At 44.8% G+C, this 19,400-nt stretch overlaps 1 protein-coding gene across 7 annotated transcripts in view; it reads left to right on the forward strand.

The window, feature by feature from the left end:
• The window catches only part of oxr1a (oxidation resistance 1a), a 142,563-nt gene that overhangs the window by 108,442 nt on the left and 14,721 nt on the right, over positions 1 to 19,400 (forward strand). For 6 of the 7 annotated variants that reach the window (XM_084557753.1, XM_084557754.1, XM_084557752.1 and 3 more), the window contains 5 exons: positions 333 to 440; positions 2,060 to 2,173; positions 14,915 to 15,067; positions 16,653 to 16,837; positions 18,494 to 19,155. In XM_084557753.1, the coding sequence (XP_084413879.1) occupies positions 333 to 440; positions 2,060 to 2,173; positions 14,915 to 15,067; positions 16,653 to 16,837; positions 18,494 to 19,155 (1,222 nt within the window). The remainder of the gene's footprint in view (positions 1 to 332; positions 441 to 2,059; positions 2,174 to 14,914; positions 15,068 to 16,652; positions 16,838 to 18,493; positions 19,156 to 19,400) is intronic. The other variant, XM_084557751.1, reaches the window with a different exon arrangement.

Raw genomic sequence — 19,400 nt, forward strand, 5'->3', positions numbered from 1 at the left:
TTCAGAGGAAAACACGAGAATGCTGTTGACATTCAAGTCAGTTCATATTTCTGCAAGCAACGTTGCAACCCCTTGGGAATCTATTCCTGGTCAACAGCTGACAGCTTTAATCTGCATAACATCCAAAAAATCTACCATGCAAAGCAGAAGCCACATTAAAGAGAAATAATAATTTCACAGCTCTCCTCTTCAGATATCCTCTGTCTCTTATCCTGTGTGTCACGTGCAACGGTAAGGAAATGCCCCGAACCAGAAGCAGCACTGTGGTGATTTTTTATTTTATTTTTTTTTTGTGTGTGTGTGTGTGTCCTCTCTACTGTTTTGTGGTCTAGGTGGAATCGCGGGACACGTTGAACAGCATTGCGCTCAAGTTTGACACCACACCCAACGAGCTGGTTCAGCTGAACAAGCTGTTCTCCAGAGCAGTGGTGCCTGGCCAGGTGTGAACCACCGTGCACGCTTTCACTGATCTATGCAGCCGCATCACCTCATCACCGTCCTGTAGCAGCCTCACATCTCCAGTCCACACACTGACTGCTCGTTTCCATGATAACTGTTCCTGACAGTCGACAATGCATTCTCACTGGTTTGCCTTAATTTCACAGTCGCTAAACATTTTATGGAATGGGGATTTAGATGGAAATTTTGGGGCACATTACATGCTGCATGTGTTTATCCTCCTACTTTCTCAAAGCAACTCACTGACTCACTAACTACATCCCTGCTCTCTGTATCCCCACTTAATTGCTCGCTAATTACAGTGTCACTTGTCCCATTAGGATGCAATTCATTGCATAAGACCCATTTTGTTTCTAAAAAGGTATAATAATATGTGTGATCCTTAAATTCTCCCAATGATAGTTTAGTTCCGACTGCATAACGCGGACTACCCGTCTTTAGCCCGCTGAACGCGCTGCCAGCTTCCCAGACTTTGATGTCGTTTCTCTCCTCTCTGAAACAGACTCAAATTCTAAATCCTTTTCTTTTTGTTATCGGGCAAAGAGACAAACATGCACAAAAAAAAAAAAAAGATATTTTGTCTCCATATTTCCTGGCGTCAAAAACCTAATCCGGTTGAATGGAGAGCAGCCACATGCGGCAGTCCTCCTGACACCCCTCCCTCTCTTGCAGCTCTCTGCAAACAATGCTGAGTTGTACTGCGTCCAAACAGCGGGGTGTGGAGAGCACTTACTCAACCACCATCCCTCCTGTCTTTCCACAGCTGTTATACAAAATGTGTCCTTTATTTTAAATATAATATTTAGGATATTAAGAAGGTTAGGATGCTTAATTTCCTAATTTACTCAAACTGAAAAAGAAAAATGTAATGTGTAACACAAATACCAAGGGCTTGAATGCCTCTAACCATTTTTCTCATGTACGTATTGTACATGTGATATGTTGAAGAATGCATTTATTGGCTATGGTGGTAATAATTAGATGAGGAAATCCATACCACTTCCTGCATGGCAGCTGTGCACTAAATATGAAGCTACAACCAGGAAACGGTTAACGTAGCTTAGCATAACCGATCTGAACATAGCCAAAAATAGCCCAGCACAAAACCCCATGTAAAGCTTGAACTTATTTCTTCACCAGTAATCAGAGACGGTTTGTTTCCATACATACATACAGATGCCAGTGCGTAATTCTAATCTAAAAAGCGAATAAACCTATTTCAGTGGAATTTAAATTAATCAAACTAAAGATCAACAGATAAAATCTCAACCGTAAACTCCTTAAATTCCTTTTAAAGAGAATGAACTGCCTACTTGAGGAAATAGCCCATCAGCATGCACTAACTTTACTTTTTCTAACCATAAAAAACAATAACACATTACATCCCATCACTGTCGGTTCTTCTGTAACTTTCCCTCTTTCTGTTTATCTTGTCAATAGCATGAAGCTATTCACATAATTTCATGTTATTTGCCTTGTCAAGGTTTGGCTGTATGAGAGAGATTCTGTTCTATTTGCCTGTGTGTGTGTGTGCGCGTGAGTGTATGTGTACGCACAAAAGCAGTGCCTGTGTAAATACAGACATGGATTGTGTTTGCAGGTTCTGTACGTTCCTGATCCCGAGTACGTCTCCAGTGTTGGAAGCTCCCCCTCCCTCAGTCCCATCAGCCCCCTGTCTCCCACCTCCTCAGAAGCTGATTTAGAGAAGGTGACGGTATGTTGACCGAGCGTCTGACGCACAATCTCACACACTCAGAAAATGTTTATTCTACATCAAACAGTGGGATTCAGGTTTCTTAAAAAAAGAAATGGTGACATAAAACAGGCCTCATCCTTGCAATAGGATCCCTCGTGTTCATCGCCGTGGCCCCGCAGCTGCTGCGGTATGTCAGCGTTCAAAACCATCGTTAGACTAGTCAATGAGAGAAGAACCAGGAAGTACGGATTGATGCAGAGCCATTGTTTTTTTTGTTTTTTTGTTGCCCAAGATAAGATAAGATCAGAAGACATCTACACCGATCAGCCACAACATTAAAACCACTGACAGGCGAAGTAAATAACATTGACCATCTTGTGACAATACAATGTTCTGGTGGGAAACTTTTAGACCTGGCATTCATTCATGTGGATTTTACTTAGACATGTAGCACCCACTTAGACTAGACCAGGCTACCCTCGCCCCATAGCAATGGCACTCCTTGATGGCAGCAGCCATCCCCAGCAGGATGCAGCCTGACACAGACACACACAAAAACGGTTTAGGAACAACTCAAGGTGTTGATCTGGCCTCTAAATTCACTAGATCCCAAACTGATCAAGTATGTGTGGGATGATTAACAGAGGCCACTCCCCTCAACCCATAGGACCCAAAGGCCAGACACCACAGGACACCCTGAGAAGGCCCATGTCCATTCTCTGATGAGTCACAACTGTTTTGCAGGCACAAGGGAGACCTACACAATATTAGGAAGGTGGTCATAATGTTATGCCTGATTGGTGTATGTCAAAGATAGGCTATATTAAACAAATGCATACAAATGTTTTAATCTCCAGAAGCTGTTCGTCACTGAAGCAGATTGCTGGTTGTTTCTCATTCATTTTAGACCCTACAAGAATATGTGAGATCAGCTTTCTTCAACTATTTCTTCTACCACACACACACACAGATTGGTTATCTACATGCACACGGCCGAACCAAAAGCAGTGTAGTTCTCCGTAAATACCGACTTATCCTCTAGCCACCGCTGTCATCGTTTAAAGGTCTGTTTATCGTCAGCCTAAAGGTGAACATCAGGATGATGTGTTGCGCTGTCAAGGACAGAAACAACTACAAGAGGTGTCAATAAAAACCTGCCTTGTGTTTTCCAAGGACAGGACGGGAAGTGATATATGTGATATCGGTTGAAGGACATGTGTGCTACATTCCTACAGTGAATGTCTCTTCCGTTGTTCACCGTGTGATGGTCCTTGAGAAGCTGGGAAATGGCTGTCCTTGCGTATCTTAATGTCCATTTTCTGTCCGTTGTTGCGTCTGAAGGTACACTTTCTGGAAGATGATGCATAGCTTCAAAACGTTATCGCAGTCGAAACTTCTGAGAAGCAAGTTGTGGTCTTTTCTTCAAAAACGGAGGCTGACATGTAAAGTGGCTGCAGAATTTAAATTGGGAAGTGCATGTGCGAAAACGCTATGAGAGAAATGGTCTCTGCACTCCTTTCACTGCAGGTTGCACACCCTCAACGTAGGCGGGATTCTTACGTTGACCCTCAGAGTGACCCTGCCTCAGATTACTAGATCCTTTCATCTGCAACCAAACAGAGGAATGTATGTACCTCGTACGCTGAGTACGGCGTGGTTTGGTCGGCCGTTTTTATTTTTTTTTTAAATGGCTTTTGCCGAGAGCTTGGCTTTTTAAAAAAACGGTTTGATCAGTGGTCTGCATGACACATTTTAGTGCCTGCTCAGCTTGATAACAAAAAAGATAGTCGGTATTATCCACAACAGAAAACCAGTAAAAGTAGAGATTAGGCTTGGGTTTCTTTTGAAAGTACTTCTGCTTATATAAAAATGGAGATTTATGAATGTGGCTATGAGGAAGTTAAAAGAGTAAATAATATGTACAATGTCCCTTTAATAGCATCGTGACCTTGTTTGGTGGTTGGATTTATTGCTGCTTTGACATGATAACAAATCTTTATGACATGCCATCATATTTCCTCCCACTTGTCAGCTTTTCAGATTCACTAGCAGAGCATAAGACATACAGAGAAGCTGGAGGTTGGTTGCATGCTGTTTGTGTCTGAATCAACTTCAGGTCTGGACCGGTCATCTGCACGCATTCTGCTCTCAGAGCTCTTAAGGGGCGGCAGTGTGAGCCATCTCCCTCGGGTACTGCGTCTGCAGCATCTGAATGAGCCAATCATTAAGCACTGCAGGAAGCCCGGCGGTCCCCTAAGAAATATGACTGTTTGCTGGTCTCCATGGAAACGTGGGTCCTGTTTTGCCGCTTTCGCAAGAAAATGGAGGTCTCCGTCGCCGTCCGCTCTCGATGCTGCTCCGTTTCGTGTTTAGACGCCCTCCGACCACGCGCTTCCTCCCTGCGGTCCGCTCTCGTCTCTGTCCGTTAATTTCTCAGCGGCTGCCAAAAGAAGGGCCCCCGTTCATTTACTACTTATCTATTTAGGCCATTGCCTGCGAGAACAGGAGCATATTCCGCGCCTCTCGACGGGGGAGGATCAGAGAGAGAGGGACTGTGACTGCGGAGAAATTAAGCCTTTAAAAGTGATGCCATGTCTGATATTTAGAGCAACTAATGAACGGAGAAGCTCGCTCTACCAGACACGCATTCAGGCAGCAATTATTCAAGGCAGAGGAAGTGTGCTTGCTTGGAAGGCAGAAGGGAGGGAATATTACCTCACCCAATGTGTCAACAGAGTGTGTGAAAGTGCGTCTGTATCTGTCAGCTCTGCATGTTCGTGTGTGCGCCTGCCTGCACACTCCTATCTTTCGCCTTCCTGTGTGTCGCTAGTTGTATAGAAGGATGCAGCCTCCAGGTGCCGTCTGATTTTTTTAAACCACAGGAAGAACCTTAATAACTCGCTCCGCGTATTTTCTTTTTTCTCAAGGATACCCAGCATCTTTTAATTACAAGCCTATTTTGGTGCCTGGCACGCTCGTCTCATTGAGGATATTATCGAAATGAATGGTTCTTGGAGGTGTATAGTAATAGCGGCGCGTGCAGCAAATAGCTGATATAACCCTGATGAAGGCGAGTGCCCTGAAGAGAAACCACTTTAGGATGCTTCTCTTTTTGAGATTAAGATATCAAAGAAGTCAGATGCAGTACAAGATGTTAAAAAAAAAAAAAAAAAAAACTGTTAGATGTTCAGATAGATGGCTTCCTGCTTCGTATTCTTATTTGTGTCACAGCTGAAATCCTGCGTGTTTTTGGGGAATATCCTGTCGGTCCTGAATGCGACACCAGATCAGCTCCCACCTGCCCGACATGAACTCTGCCTTTAAAGACCTTAAAAGTTACTCTGTGACATCTGACATCAAAACATTGGCAACACATCCTTCAAGTCGTTTAACACTACTTTCACACATTAACGCATCTCCCAAAACTGTCTGCCCTGTTCACACGTGTTGCAGACAACAGCAGAGTGGTCATGTCTCACTGGGTCTCACTGGAAATACTCCATTTGGTTTTGGTACGGGTTGGCGCCTGGGTAGAGAGTGTGGAAGCAAGGACACGGGGCAAGGACGTACACCACATACACATTCGCTTGCTCTGTATTTTCCGGATGATTACCAACTCTGTTCACACATGGGCTTCGTTGGACACGTAAAGGACTTTGTACTTGGGAGCTGACAACTTAAACTCTGTTTAATGTCCAGTCCAACTGATTCTGACATTTGCGTTCTCACATATTCCTCTGTGTAATGTCTAAATTAGTTCACGGCTGCAATGCATGTGTGAAAAACAGCTTAAGTTGCAAGATAGAGCCCTCTGCTCCGACTTGTTCTGGCTCATTCCACAGTTGTCACCGCTGCAGGCCAGGAACATTGGCTTTTGGCTTATCAAAGTTCTTTAGCATTTACAACTGCCCATTTCTTTCCCATGCAAATTAAACAGGAAATCTAAAGAAATGTACAGAAATTGGTTGAAGGAGGAACATTCACATGTGTAGTGATGTCCAGATGTTCCAAAACGCCGGTGTTTCCTTCATAGCGACCCTGATTCTTTTGAGGTGAGTTACTCCACATTTAGTCAGTGCTAATGTGAAGATGGATGTACCTTCCAGTGCTGTAGTGGCAATTTTCTTTGCCATTACAGGGCCATAAACAAGAAACACATGTCCTCTACTGTCTTCTCTCTCGCACCGAGCTCCTGTCCTCTAATTTCTTCTAATTTCTTCTCTATGTCTAGTCATGCGATTCTGTCCTACTACTGTATAGTATGTTAAATGGAACTACCGTTTTTTACAACCTGGAACTTATTTCTGGCATAAAATACAATCGTTTACTCACCCATATAACTTTGGTGTCATTTTTAGTCCTTCGGAAGATATTTAGCTCCAGCGGAGCGCCACGTATATCCATATAGTGGGAGTGACTGGGGCACCGAAACGCAGTCTCTAAATAACGCATTATCTGGCGTGAAACTTTTCACCAATTCACCAATATTTTGTTATTCCCCGTTGAGTCCGGAGTTACCTGTTTGTGGATGTGCAGCGGTTTGTTGTTCTCTGGCCAGCTGTTCCTCTCTCTGCCTCCGCATCCTCCTTTCAACGAGCTCCTCATCCGTATACTTTGGCTCAAAACGGTGAGGACGTCCATTATAAACAAAGTCGTCGTCCACAACCTCAGTTATTTGCAACATGGCTGAATATTTTTCTGATTCTAACAGTAGTAAATTACAGGTAAACAAGCCGACCATTGCAGGTGAGCGTGGCGCTCAGAGATGACATCATCCAGGTCAGAGGTTAGTAGGTCAATCTATAGACCCCGGATGATGATAACAGGTAACTCCGGACTTAACGGGGAATAGCACTAGCGTATCATAACATATGGGTGAAATGTACATGTTTTGCGGCAGATAATGTGTTATTTAGAGGCTGCGTTTTGGTGCCCCAGTCACTCCCACTATATGGACATACGTGGTCCTCCGCTGGAGCTAAATATCTTCCAAAGGACTCCAAATGACACAAAAGTTCTATGGGTGAGTAAACAAATGTATTTTATGCCAGAAATAAGCTCCAGGTTGTAAAAAACAGTAGTTCCCCTTTAACTGCTGTGTGTCATTAAAGTGACTCTACTGTAGCTAGTGACAGACAGAAAATAACGGTAAATGCTTAAAAGAATTTGGACATACAGTACGTTCAAGTATAGTATTTTTCGTCATTTTTTCTATGCAAGAATATCCTATTTAACGTTAACCACCACATGCTGAGTATTAAACCAGTATGGGTATGTTATATATCCGAGCGTAAGCCGGTGCTATTTGTTCTTACACCACAACAGCTGCTTTTTGCGGTGCTGCATCCGCCACATTGTCCAGGATGTGACTATAAGTTTAAGTAATAGATCAACCTGTGTGTACCTTAAAATGGATTTAGCCATTCCTTTTTATGAAGCATTTGCGTATGTGTTATAAACTGTTGGCCCAGGTGTCTTCACACAATCTTTCACACGAGCCTTCTTCCCATGCCTGCCTTAAATACACAGGAGATTTTTCAGTTTCTGTAACGACAAAATTGGCCAAGTCTCCTGCTGAATGAATGAATACCTTTCAGTTCCCATAACGTTAAAGAGAAAATAGAGGTTATACGTAACAGGTGTCACATCCGAAAGTCTGCTGTTAAATGTGTGTGTTAGTTAGTCCGTCATATGCTTTAATGCACTACTTGTTGTACAACACTTCTCATGCATCAGTAAGCAAGGTAAAAGGTTTAAACCATCCAGGTAGTTGTACAGTGTTTTTCTGATGCAGCTAAAGGCAGCTCTGAAGCGTCTTCGTGCTATCGCTCTGCCTGCTGGCCCGCTGGTATTGGCAGGAAAAAGTAACACGTTTTACAGGCATGGATCGTTGGCTGCCTGTGTGTGTGTCCGTCCGTGCAAGCGAGCGTGTACACGTGTGCGTGCACGGGTAGCTGCTGTCTGACTCTCCGGCTGGCGGTCTTGCTGTCGTCTGATTATTTGGCATCCGCCGGCTCGCTGGCGTAGCTGCTCTCTGGTCATCTGTGTGGGCAGGCGCGTCCTCTTTGTCCTGTCCAGACCTTCCTCGTGTTCAATCTGACACACACACACGCGCACACTCACCATGGTGGTACAGCTACTACTGTGACCTTCTCTCTCTTCCTCTTTTGGCACCGATTTTCCCTCCCTCCTTCCTTCCTTCCTCTCTTCCACTGGGGAGGGATCTAATATTAGTATTGGAGGAAGTAGAACCAGTTTAGGTTCCCTGTATATCTGGTGCCATCTTTTAAAATCAAGCACCTGCTACACCTGCCATTTTTAATATAGATATTGTAATTAAAAAAGATATTGTATAGTGTGTACTGAATATATCTTCATTGTTGTAGAATATGTGCTGTGATACAAACATCAGTACTTAAGGACATGCATTTGAGGAATCCTAACCATTGTACTTTCATGCAGACTGCACCATGCCCACAAGGTGGAGCTGTGGATTGATTTTTAGTTGCAGCATGTGTCACTATCAAGGTCAAACCTGGGTGGCACCTGCAGACTCCCATTTGGAAATCTTTATTATTGCACAGAATCGTATGAATTTTATATTCCTAAATGTTTTAGAGAGCTTTTTCCATCGGCCGTATGTGGACAAGGACAGTCGCTGGAATAACATCTGTCCTTTATTACTTCACTTTTACCCACGGTTAGAAGCCATATTTCTTACTTCACGCTTCTAACCATGCGCGAAGAAATATTGTTTTGAAACTAGAAGGTTATTGATTTCAGCTGGCCCCACCACAGCTGTCATCTAACACTCTCGCACTCGTCTTCTGTCCCCATCATCACTGTCAGCTTCCTGCAAAGTGGATTACTGTGATGCGCTCCTTCCTCCCTTCCTCCCTCCATCCACCTATCTCGACTGAAACCCTTAGACAAGCTCCTGGTGGTTATGTCAAGTTATGCCAGCAACCCCCCCCCCCCTCAGCTTTTCTCTCGCTCCACGTCCAGTTCAACGCTCTTCTTTCCTAACATCCCTCTCCAACAGTCTGAGGCCTGCACGGCAGCTCTTTTATCTTCGGATTTCAGTGCAGCAGCCAGTTCACTTTGATCTTAACACTCTCACTCGTAGGAAGAATAATCCTGTTTTCAAGACTGGAATCTGGTCTCTTCAGGACATAGCCACATCACGGTTTCAGCTTAAATAGCCACATCAATTTGTCCTCATTGACTTTTCTGTGTGGTTGTCTGAGTTCACCCTTTCCATTTCCTGCTGTCTGTTACCTCACTGTCCTAGTTTTTTGGATAAAGCTGAGAGTTACGGGATATAACAAACAGGCTGGTGAGGTTAATAGCACCCCTCACAGTAGCACACTCCGGCACCAGCTGAGAAAACATTGGATGCCTTGGAGCCCAGTGCAGAACAAACACAGGTCATATTAGATCATGAGGTGAAGTGTTCATTTTAAGTTCTATAGTAGTGGTGTGTCTGTTTAATGCTAGTTAGCATTAAACTGGTGATTTCCAACCAGGGTAGTTGTACCCTAAGGTGTACTTACTCAACACTGGCTGGTAGCTCACTTAGTCAGAAGAAAAGGGGTATTATAAATTGTTGTGTAGAAGTTAATTAGAAAAGCTTTTGGAAAATAGAAGACCATCTTGTGACAGTGTAATGTGCTGCTGGGAAACTTGACCTGGCATTCGTGTGAATGTTACTTAGACATGTAGCACCCACCTAGACCATACCAGGCACCCCCACCCCATAGCAATGACACTCCTTGATGGCAGCAGCCATCCCCAGCAGGATGCAGCCTGACACAGGCACACACAAAAACACTTTAGGAACAACTAAAAAAAATACATGAAAAACAGCACAAGTATCTGTGGGATGATCCACAGAGGCCCCTCCCCCTCAACCCATATGACCCAAAGACCTGTTGTTCTGTCACAACAATGACAGATCTACCCACCTGAGAGAGCGCGAGGGAGCATACACCTGGAGCAAGTCAGGAAGATACTGTGGAGCCAATGAATTGCCGCCAAAATTGGCTAAGCCCATCTCAAAGTGATGCAGAGAAAGAAATGGTTTCACTTTAGCCAGTTGTCTCAGTTGATAAAAAACTGGACATAACCACTGATTTAACCCGTGCATCAGATTTGATATCGCTGTCGAGTCTTACACCAAGGTTTGTTGCTGTCTGTGTCAAATGTTGATTTAAAGGCCCCAGATCAGCATGGACCTTGGATGCATCACTGGGCCCAAACAGCATGACCTCAGTCTTGTTATCGTTTAGGTGCAAAAAAAATAAAAAGTACTGCCAGCCATGCCTTGATTTCTGCAAAGCACTCTAGCTGTCGGTTTGCAGAGTAATCAGCAGCTTGTTTAAGTGGCACATCTTATTTGACTCCTTCAGCAGTCAGTCAGCTCCACAAAGAGGCCAGCTTCTATCTCTGTAAGTGCAGTTGTATAGTAGTATAGTGTATTTGTTCAGCAATTATAAGTAACATCCCATTTAAATTAACATTAAACAAACAGAACTTCCTCTGACAAGGCAGCGAGTGTACAACGTGCCAAAAACACAAAGAACTGCTGCTTTAAGCTAAACATAGGTGTATTAGCCTGCTTGACGCTTAACCTGGAGTACAATGAACCAACAAGGGATGACGCTGGCAAATCCCTGCAGATATTTAGTATGTCATAGAGGAATGTAATCAACAGCAAGAGCAAGAGCCAGGCAGCTGTAGGTGGGGCGTTGGCATGAGAACGCAGCTCAGGCAGCCAATAGCAACGTGTAGCAGGAAGGAGACAGCAGCGCAGGTAGTCACGGAGCGGAGGAGCCACAGGGGAGAAAGAGGAGTTGGCTGCACGGTCAGATGCGTCAGCTGGGATTGGATGCTTGGATCGGGTGATGTAGGATGACTATGCAAGGTTCTGTGGAAAGAGAAAAGCTCACTATTATGTATCATCACACCTCATTAAACTTCATGACCTGAGGAAGCAAGCTCTAGTTTTTGTCGTTGTTAAGTTTTATCAACTAGTTATTAATAAGAATTTCACATTAAAAGCTGAATAAAGGGAGATAGCTCGTCAGTGAAACAGCCTTAACTTTTTTTTACAGTTTACTATTTTGTATTGTCTGATTATCATCCCACACAGCCGCATCATTACAGATGAAGCTGCAGCAGTTTGGAACAGCTAACATTTGGCAAAACACCAGCAGCCGCTCTCAGCTGACGGACAGCGAGAGCGCCTTCACAGTCCTCTCTCTGGTGTGGACTGTGTGGGATGTGCGACGGGTGTTATTTTGTTACCAACACATAACACCCCTTCGTGAGACGTCCCCGGTTTAATGACAGGCAATCTGAGGCTGTGTTTGTTACGCGTTCCCATGAAGGGGGATATGTTTTGACGCGTGTCGCCGTTCGTTTCAGTCCAGGTGTGTGCTGCACATGTTCACCCAGGTGTGCTCCTTCATCTCATATTTAATCCCAGAGGAGGAGGGCTAGTTTGAATGTGTCGCTGGGAAGTGACTTGCTTGGAAATTGTTGTCCAATTCCCACACAGGGTTCTCATTTTTAACAGCTGGGCCTCGCATCCTAAATCCATCAACAGGAGACGCTTATCAGAGAACCTGTGTCGTTTTGATGATACTCATTATTTCCAGCTTCCTCTCCTCTTTATCTCCAGTTTACATTTTTTTTTTAGGTCCTCTGCTTTTTCAAAGAGGCTTGTTTTGGCTGTAACAGATTGGCCAGCCCCCTCAGCCTTCCCCGGCTGCCAGTGTCTGGGCTGCTTGTGTCGGTGTGGGTCAGTAGCTTCAGGCTGTGTGTCGACTGCGCTGGGAGACGGCGAGGGGGAGGTGTGGGGGTGGGAGTCAGGAAGACAGCAGACAGTTGTTATGGGCTCGGGCTCTCCTCTCTAAGCTCTTCACTTCTGGTACTGTAGCTCTTCGCCGCTCTTCACTTCACTTCTCCGCCGGCTGAATATCCTCGATGTTAACTACTCCCACACACTCCACTGTGTCCTGCTTTCCCTTTTTGTTCTTTGTCTTCACTCCAATCACGCCCTTTCATTGCCTTAAACTCTCTTTATTTCCACTGAACCCACTGCTTCAGCTGCTGCTTTTACACTCCTTTTGTCCTTTCTCGTGCCTTTTTCCCTCATCTTTCACATTTCACTCAGCTCCACCAGTACGCCACTGTTACCATTGCTCGGTCAACCAGACCCAATAGTTGTCCCCGTGCGCAGGCTTCAGTCAGTCTCTCCCTGTGGCTCAGTCATTGCATGGCAACAGGCCGCTGGTAAAAAAATAAAAAAAAAAAACACCAATCCCCACCATACCTCATGTTTCCAGCCCAGCACACACACCATCTGTGGCAGATTTCACAGTTACCTAGGCATAAATGGCGAAACAGCAACACTGTTGCTTTGTAGAGTGTTTGTCATTGTAATTTATAAAGGCTACTTGGTACATAATTTAAATTCCTTCTTAACATCTGGCAGATTGTAGAAAAGTGATTATAGTAATATTATCAGTGTGGTGTCTGCAGATCTGAGTGCATCTTAAATACATTGTTCAAACGGTTGCTGGTTATAGCCATTAATATATCTAATATATGTATGTATATCAGTATAGATAAGACCAGATGTATCTAAATGGACCTGTAGGAGATCTGTATGTACTGTACATGTGCAAACAGCTTTGGTATTTGGCAAACACAACTAATATGACCATGTTCAATAAGTGTACAATAGATATGGATATGTGCAGTAATCTCAGTAAATTGTGCAATGGCTGTAGTAAATAATGACAGCAGTCTGTGTAATTCAGGTTCAGAAAACTTTATTTCTGCAAGGGGATTATACACAGTTCGTTTTGATGAGGCAGATGGCCATGCGTGGCAGTCAGCTGAGGTCAGAGGTACTTCGTGATGTGGCGCTGTGGAGTCTGACGGCCTCCTTAACGCTTTTAAGCTCGTGGCTGGAGGCGTCTGTGGTTGAACGCACTCCTGAGCGGCCCCAGCTCGGCATAAAGACGACAGTCGTTGCTCCCGATGGCTTTTTAGCGTCCCTCTCTCCTCCTCTCGCACTGCTTCCACACTGTCCACTTCCAGTCCCGCAACGTCTTCCGCAATGTGCCCAGTTTGCTGGTGCCACAGGTCTCAATGCCACCTCCCCAGCACACGACGGCAGGAAAATGGCATCTGCCACTACAGCGCACATTAAAGGACCAGAGTCTTCTCAGAAAGAAAGAACAGCGTGCTCTGTCTTTTTACTGTAAAGGGCCTCAGTGTTGTACAGTCAGTCAAGTCACCACCTCCTCCTTGATGGCGACAGGGGTGGGTGGCCTGCTGCTGCGCTGGAAGTCCTCAAACAGCTACTAAGTTGAGCTGAACCTGGTTGTTGTCACACCATCCACTTAACCTTTTTATTAGGTCCTTTCTATTTGGTCCCTGTACTGCGCCTCCTCCATTTCTGATACAGCTAATGGTGGAGGAGATCTTCTGTAAGGAAAGATGCCGATTTAGAGGAGAAGTGTGAGGAGTGCTTGTCAGAAAGTCAGGAAAGAATTCCCCTGTGTGATTAAAATATACAGTATATGTCTAATGTCTTATTTTTCACTGGTGTCTCCCAACTGTTCAGTTTAGCTTATTTTCCACTGGGCATCGAATTTCATGCTCCACATACATAAAGAATACACAGATTTGTTTCAGCGCATGCACTTCCTTTAAATGCACGAGTAAAGTAATTATTGTGCAAAATGTGACAGGTGGTATCATTGATGGATAACTGAAGAAACCTACTTTGTACAGGCTCGGCGCCCCTGGACGTTACATCTGCATGATGGGACTTTTAGTTTTGTTTTGAAAGTGAAGGGAAAATGAGGAGGAAGAGAGAGAGAGAGAAAAACACAAAATGAATGAGTAGATGCAAAGTTGCCACAGACGGATGCAAAACAGCCTCGGAGAGAGCCGCATCTACCACAAACAGAAACAAATTAGACACAAAATGGCCACAGAGAGATGCAAAACAACTGTGAAGAGCCACAAAAAGCAGCTGCCAGGATGTTCCTGAATTGGCTCCAACGTGTCTGTGGCCAGGGGCCCGTTGTCTGATAATCAGCTTTGGGCTATTTGGAGTCCAAAATAGCTGTTGTTTAGTGATATTATTGCTTACGAGTATATTTAAAGTTTATATGGTATTCATTTATTACACCAAATAGCTAAACTGTTATCACACACACTTTTATTATTTCAATAAACCAGGTCCAACCATATTTTTACTCGGTCCCTTCTCTCAGTTTGCCTTAACACTAATTAGTCATCAAGTTGTTCTCCATAAATAAACGCCACTTATAAATGTTTTTTTTAGCTAAACTGTGAAGCGGTGCCCAAGCACACGAGAGGTGCATTTTTTTGGCTCGTCTCTGTGTTTCATTTTAACATGATTGTCCCACTGAGGAGAAAATATCAGTTTATATATAGATAACATATTTAAAGACTCGGAACGCATTAGTCTGATGAAATGAGACACAAAGTAGTTGTTGAGAAAGCTGTGCTCAGTCTCTTGTGCTCATTAATTTCGAGCTGTCTGTTTGGTTGATGGTCGGTTAGAGATTCGGATAAGGTGCATACACCGGGTTTATAGTTTTGGATTCATCCCACAGCCATACAGCTAAAAATACTACCCACGCCCTATCTTATTTAATGTCAGAAGAATCTCAGATGATAACACATGCTGTTTACCGCCCATCATTCCTCCAGGACTCCGATGGCCCCCCAAGACCAGAGGCCGTTCACCCCCCTGTGTTCTCAGCCTTGCGCCAGTCCAGAGTGGTGTCATCCACCTCCGAGGAGGAAGAGGCCCTCACAGAGAAGTTCCTCAAGATCAACTGCAAGTACATCACCGATGGCAAGGTAAGATACCGTATAAAGCACACGCACATTCACAAGTGTGTGGTACTTGATAGACGAGGGCGAACCGCTTTAGTGCCAGGAGCTGAGAACACCTACCGCTGCATGTGGCAGATGGAAGCACTGGTATCAAAGAACTGAACCAAACATGTAAACATGCGCGAGAGCTGCCAGCTGCAGCCACTCGACGCACTTCATACTTTCTAGACAGACTGGAAATGTAAAATTATGAAACAAATGAAAAGAAAATAATTCTCTGCAAGCATCCAATGTAAAGTTGTGCATCGTTGCTTATTATCAAGGCTTAACTCAAGTCAAAGGTCAAGTGCTTCTTTTATGAGTCAGTAGTTTAAATCAAGAAATCAATAGAAAATACCAAATAGATTCAGTTATATTATTGTTTCACATTTTCAGTTGCGCTTTCTGCAGTCGAGGCCACGACAATAACTAGTCCAGTTTTAGACTCTTTCCAGTTTGTTTTATTGTTATGATCATGATTGTTGTTCTTTTTAAGAAACGGGAAAAGAAGAAAATAGAGTCCATTAAACACTGAAACTGTGCAAACATGAGTGGGCAGATATGAATAGCCCTGTTAGAGCATCACATCAAGAGAAGCCTCTCTCCTGCTGACTGTAGTTTAATTTAACTCATTATAGTTAATGTTTATCACGGAGTCTGCGGCTCACTGGAGCGTTCGAGGCGTTAAATGGTCCTCGGGATGGTTAGATGTTGTTTATGTCTTTATCTCCTGATATAGTCTGACCCTTTATTTCCTATTTATATATTTGTCTAATGTTGCAGAATTTACACCTAATTTTACACTTTGTTGGCATTTTGTCGCCAGACACTTCCTGCCCTTTGTCAAGCCCCAACTTCATGTGTTACTGTGGCTAGGTTAGACAAACAGCAGCAGTGTCGGGGTCCATTCCCAAAGAAAAACACTGAAAACCTGTTGACTAAGTGATTCGTCAAAATAAATAACCATATATACATTATGACCACCTTCCTAATATTGTGTAGGTCTCTGTTGTGCCTCCAAAACAGTTGTGACTCATCAGAGAATGGATATGGGAGAGGCGGCTAATGCAAGGGAATCCTTTGATTTGAAATTTTACAGCAGCTAAAATTAAACTTTCTTTACTTTTGATAAATTTGATCACAGAGCACACACAGGTCTGGTCAAAGTAGGTGTGTGTGTTGTGGTTGTTGGTCATGGTTTGATTCAGTGCAGGCCAGGATGGCAGCCACCTAACAGGGCGTCCCACACTGAAATTTACACAGTGTGTGCGCATGTGTGTGTCCAGGCAGCCGTCCTGCTCTCTCGCACTCACACCCACAAATCCATGGTATTGAACCGCTGCTGATTCACTCCCAGGTACCAAATGAAAGCACTGAAGTGGTCAGCGCCGACAGTCGATACTTTCTACTTGATTTAGGACATTTGTAGTTTAAAATGGATTTGGCCTCCAGTGCTTTCTGATTATCATTCGTGGCAGATTACATGCTACGCTGTAGTTTTTATTTATCGACGGCCCGATGCATGCCGTTGTTCCTCACCCGTTCCTCTCTCCTCCCCTCTTGTCACCAGGGTGCGGTGAGCGGGGTGTTGCTGGTGACGCCGAACAACATCATGTTCGACCCTCATCGCATGGACCCCCTGGTTCAGGCCCACGGGTGCGAGGAGTACGGCATCATGTGTCCCCTGGAGGAGGTGCAGTCTGCCGCCATCTGCAAGGAGATCACCGACCCAAAAATCAGAGAGGACGTCCCAGAGTAAGAGAAAACAGAGAGACACTGTAGGTTCAAGCTTTGTAGTAATACAGGATGAGTTCTGTTGGGAGAAATTATTTAAAGTATATGCAGACCCAAAGGCCCACACTGATTTACTCCTACATAAATCCTTAGACACAGACATGGAGTTCGTATCCTCCACTCTCGTCATCACAGAAACGCAGCAGCCTCGCTGTAATCAATGTCATTCTCTGCTGCACCCTCGGTCAGATTGCATCAGCAACCAGCCGACAGTATAAGTCTTTCCCCTCACATAGCAAAGCAAAAAGGAAACGGCAATCACACCAGGGTTAATGAAGCGTGCCTTCACCCTCCTACATTGTGATTGCTCACCTCTTTATGCAGGAGGAAGCAGTAACTTTGGAGGATTCACTTGTGTTTCCTCCCACGGGTTTGTCTGTTTTTTTTTTTTTGCTTTACTTTGACTGTTTCTGTGTTGCGAAAGCCATATGTATGCAGGTTTGCGCCCCTGTTTCTGCTGGTGGTAACAGGGTTTGGGCAGATCTGTGTTTAGCTGGAGTGTTGCCCGTGGAGCTTTTATTACTGCTGGCAAATAGCTGGGTTTTGTGCCAGGCCCAGCTGTTTTCTCAGCTGTGGCCCATCGTCTCTCCGCTGACCTCTCTCTCTCTCTCGCTGTCTAAACACACAGCTGAGCAACAAGTGCCTGCAGGATGTGATCCTTCGTAGCGAGCTGGTTATAAGTGTTTTGTCTGTTTGCCTGCAACCTCTTCTTGAGTTCTGCATAAACAAGACAAAGCTATTTTGGTTTGACTGCCGCATTCGCAAAACACTTCTGGGTATCATGGACATTCGGTTATGCTGCTACTTATGAATCACGACATGCAGACCTGTCCACGCAGGGATGTTAAGTGCCTGGTCTGGTGCTGTATTATTTCCATGCTGTTCCCTACAGTAGCGTGGACAAATTAATTGATGTGCCTGTCAAGATAAGGAAAAACAGAGCAACATCACCCACAATCACTGTTGTTGGATGGTACTAAACTGGCACCTGAGTATAACATTGTCCAGAAAAGCCTGTCGATTGTGCAGAATTACTCCTTTGAACTTCATTTCGAGGTTCTTTTATAAAATAGAAGCAGAAGTAGCAATCAGATACCACCTCTCAAGTTGTTTGCATTCATCAAGGAAACGTTTGCAGTCGTCTATTCACTATAATTAGTTGTTATTATTATTAAAGTGGCAGGTGATTGCTTGAAGGTGTTTCATGATGAGCTTCTATGAAGTTTCAAGACAGTATATTTCAATAAAGGTTCAAAAATGGAGGCTGTAGAGCGAGAGGTGCCTTGAACTTTAGTTCCTTGTTTGGGTCAAGCTCCACAAACCATGGAGCCTACATTTTCCACAATGCATTCCTGAAACAGTACTATCTTTCGTATGCTGCGGTCCCAGTCTGTAACACGCTAACAGTCTGCCTGTGTTACAAATTTGAAATGTCAAACCCAAGCCAGGAACAGAGTCGTATTCTTTTCCTCGAGAGTCATGGAATACGGCAGTTGTGTATTTTTTAGGTGTATCTGTGAAGTGCTTTGTGGAGTCCTGCACGCTAAACACGACAAATGTACCAAATGCCATATCATCCAAACCCACTCTTATTTTGTTCCACTTATACGTTTCCAGTGACCTGGAGCCTCTGCCAGTTGAGAGGCATCCCTCCCAGAAGGACCCAGAGCAGCGCCTGAGGGAGCCGGGGGTCAATGACAGTGGCAGCACGGCCCCACGCAGCACTGAGGGCTCCATCTCCGAAGACGTCTTCACCGAGACCGAGTTGTCCCCCATCAGGGAGGAGGAGCAAGCGTCCAGCGAGGACCTCCGCCTGGACAAGTCCTCAGGCGCTTCCACAGAATCTGTGCAAACCATCACCCAGGTGGAGGCCACCGGGGCTGGCTCCCAGGCCCCAGGCAGTGCCCGTGGCTCGGTCAGCCAGCCGGAAGAGCCCGTCGCGGAGAAAGCAGACGACAATCCACCAGACACTGCCTCACAGAATGATAGCCAGTCCCCCATGGGATCCAAGCAGCATAGTGTAGAGAAGCCACCAAGCACACCCACTACCACCAGCAGCAGCACTAGCCAGGCCCAGGGTCCCAGCAGCAGCACCTCTCGCCCGGGGTCCCAAAGCTCAGCCACACCTGGTGCCACAGACACCATCTCAGCCAGTCCACAGGGGGATGCCAACCAGGGGACAGATGTCTCCAAAACGGACACTATGCAACAAGGCAAGGAGGAGAAGGAGGAAAATGCAGAGCAGGCGCAAGAGGACGGCACACAGAGCTCTGCAGAGGGTAAACACGCTAGGAGACATGTTATTTGTACCTAGAGGTGCAGGTACAAGACATTTTCAGATGATGAATCAGACTTTGTGTTGTCTTTTAGCTGCACCTCTACATCCACATTCTTCTAAAGACTTTCAGAGCTTCAGAGTCACTTCCGTCATGTTGTGCTCTGATAACCTTTCCGTTTCCACTCTGCCTCGATGCTAGTAATAAGAACATAAATACGAAGGGAAATGGCTGCCTCTCTGTTGCTA

The sequence above is a fragment of the Chelon labrosus genome, assembly GCF_963514085.1.
Source record: "Chelon labrosus genome assembly, chromosome: 12".
Classification (NCBI taxonomy): domain Eukaryota; kingdom Metazoa; phylum Chordata; class Actinopteri; order Mugiliformes; family Mugilidae; genus Chelon; species Chelon labrosus.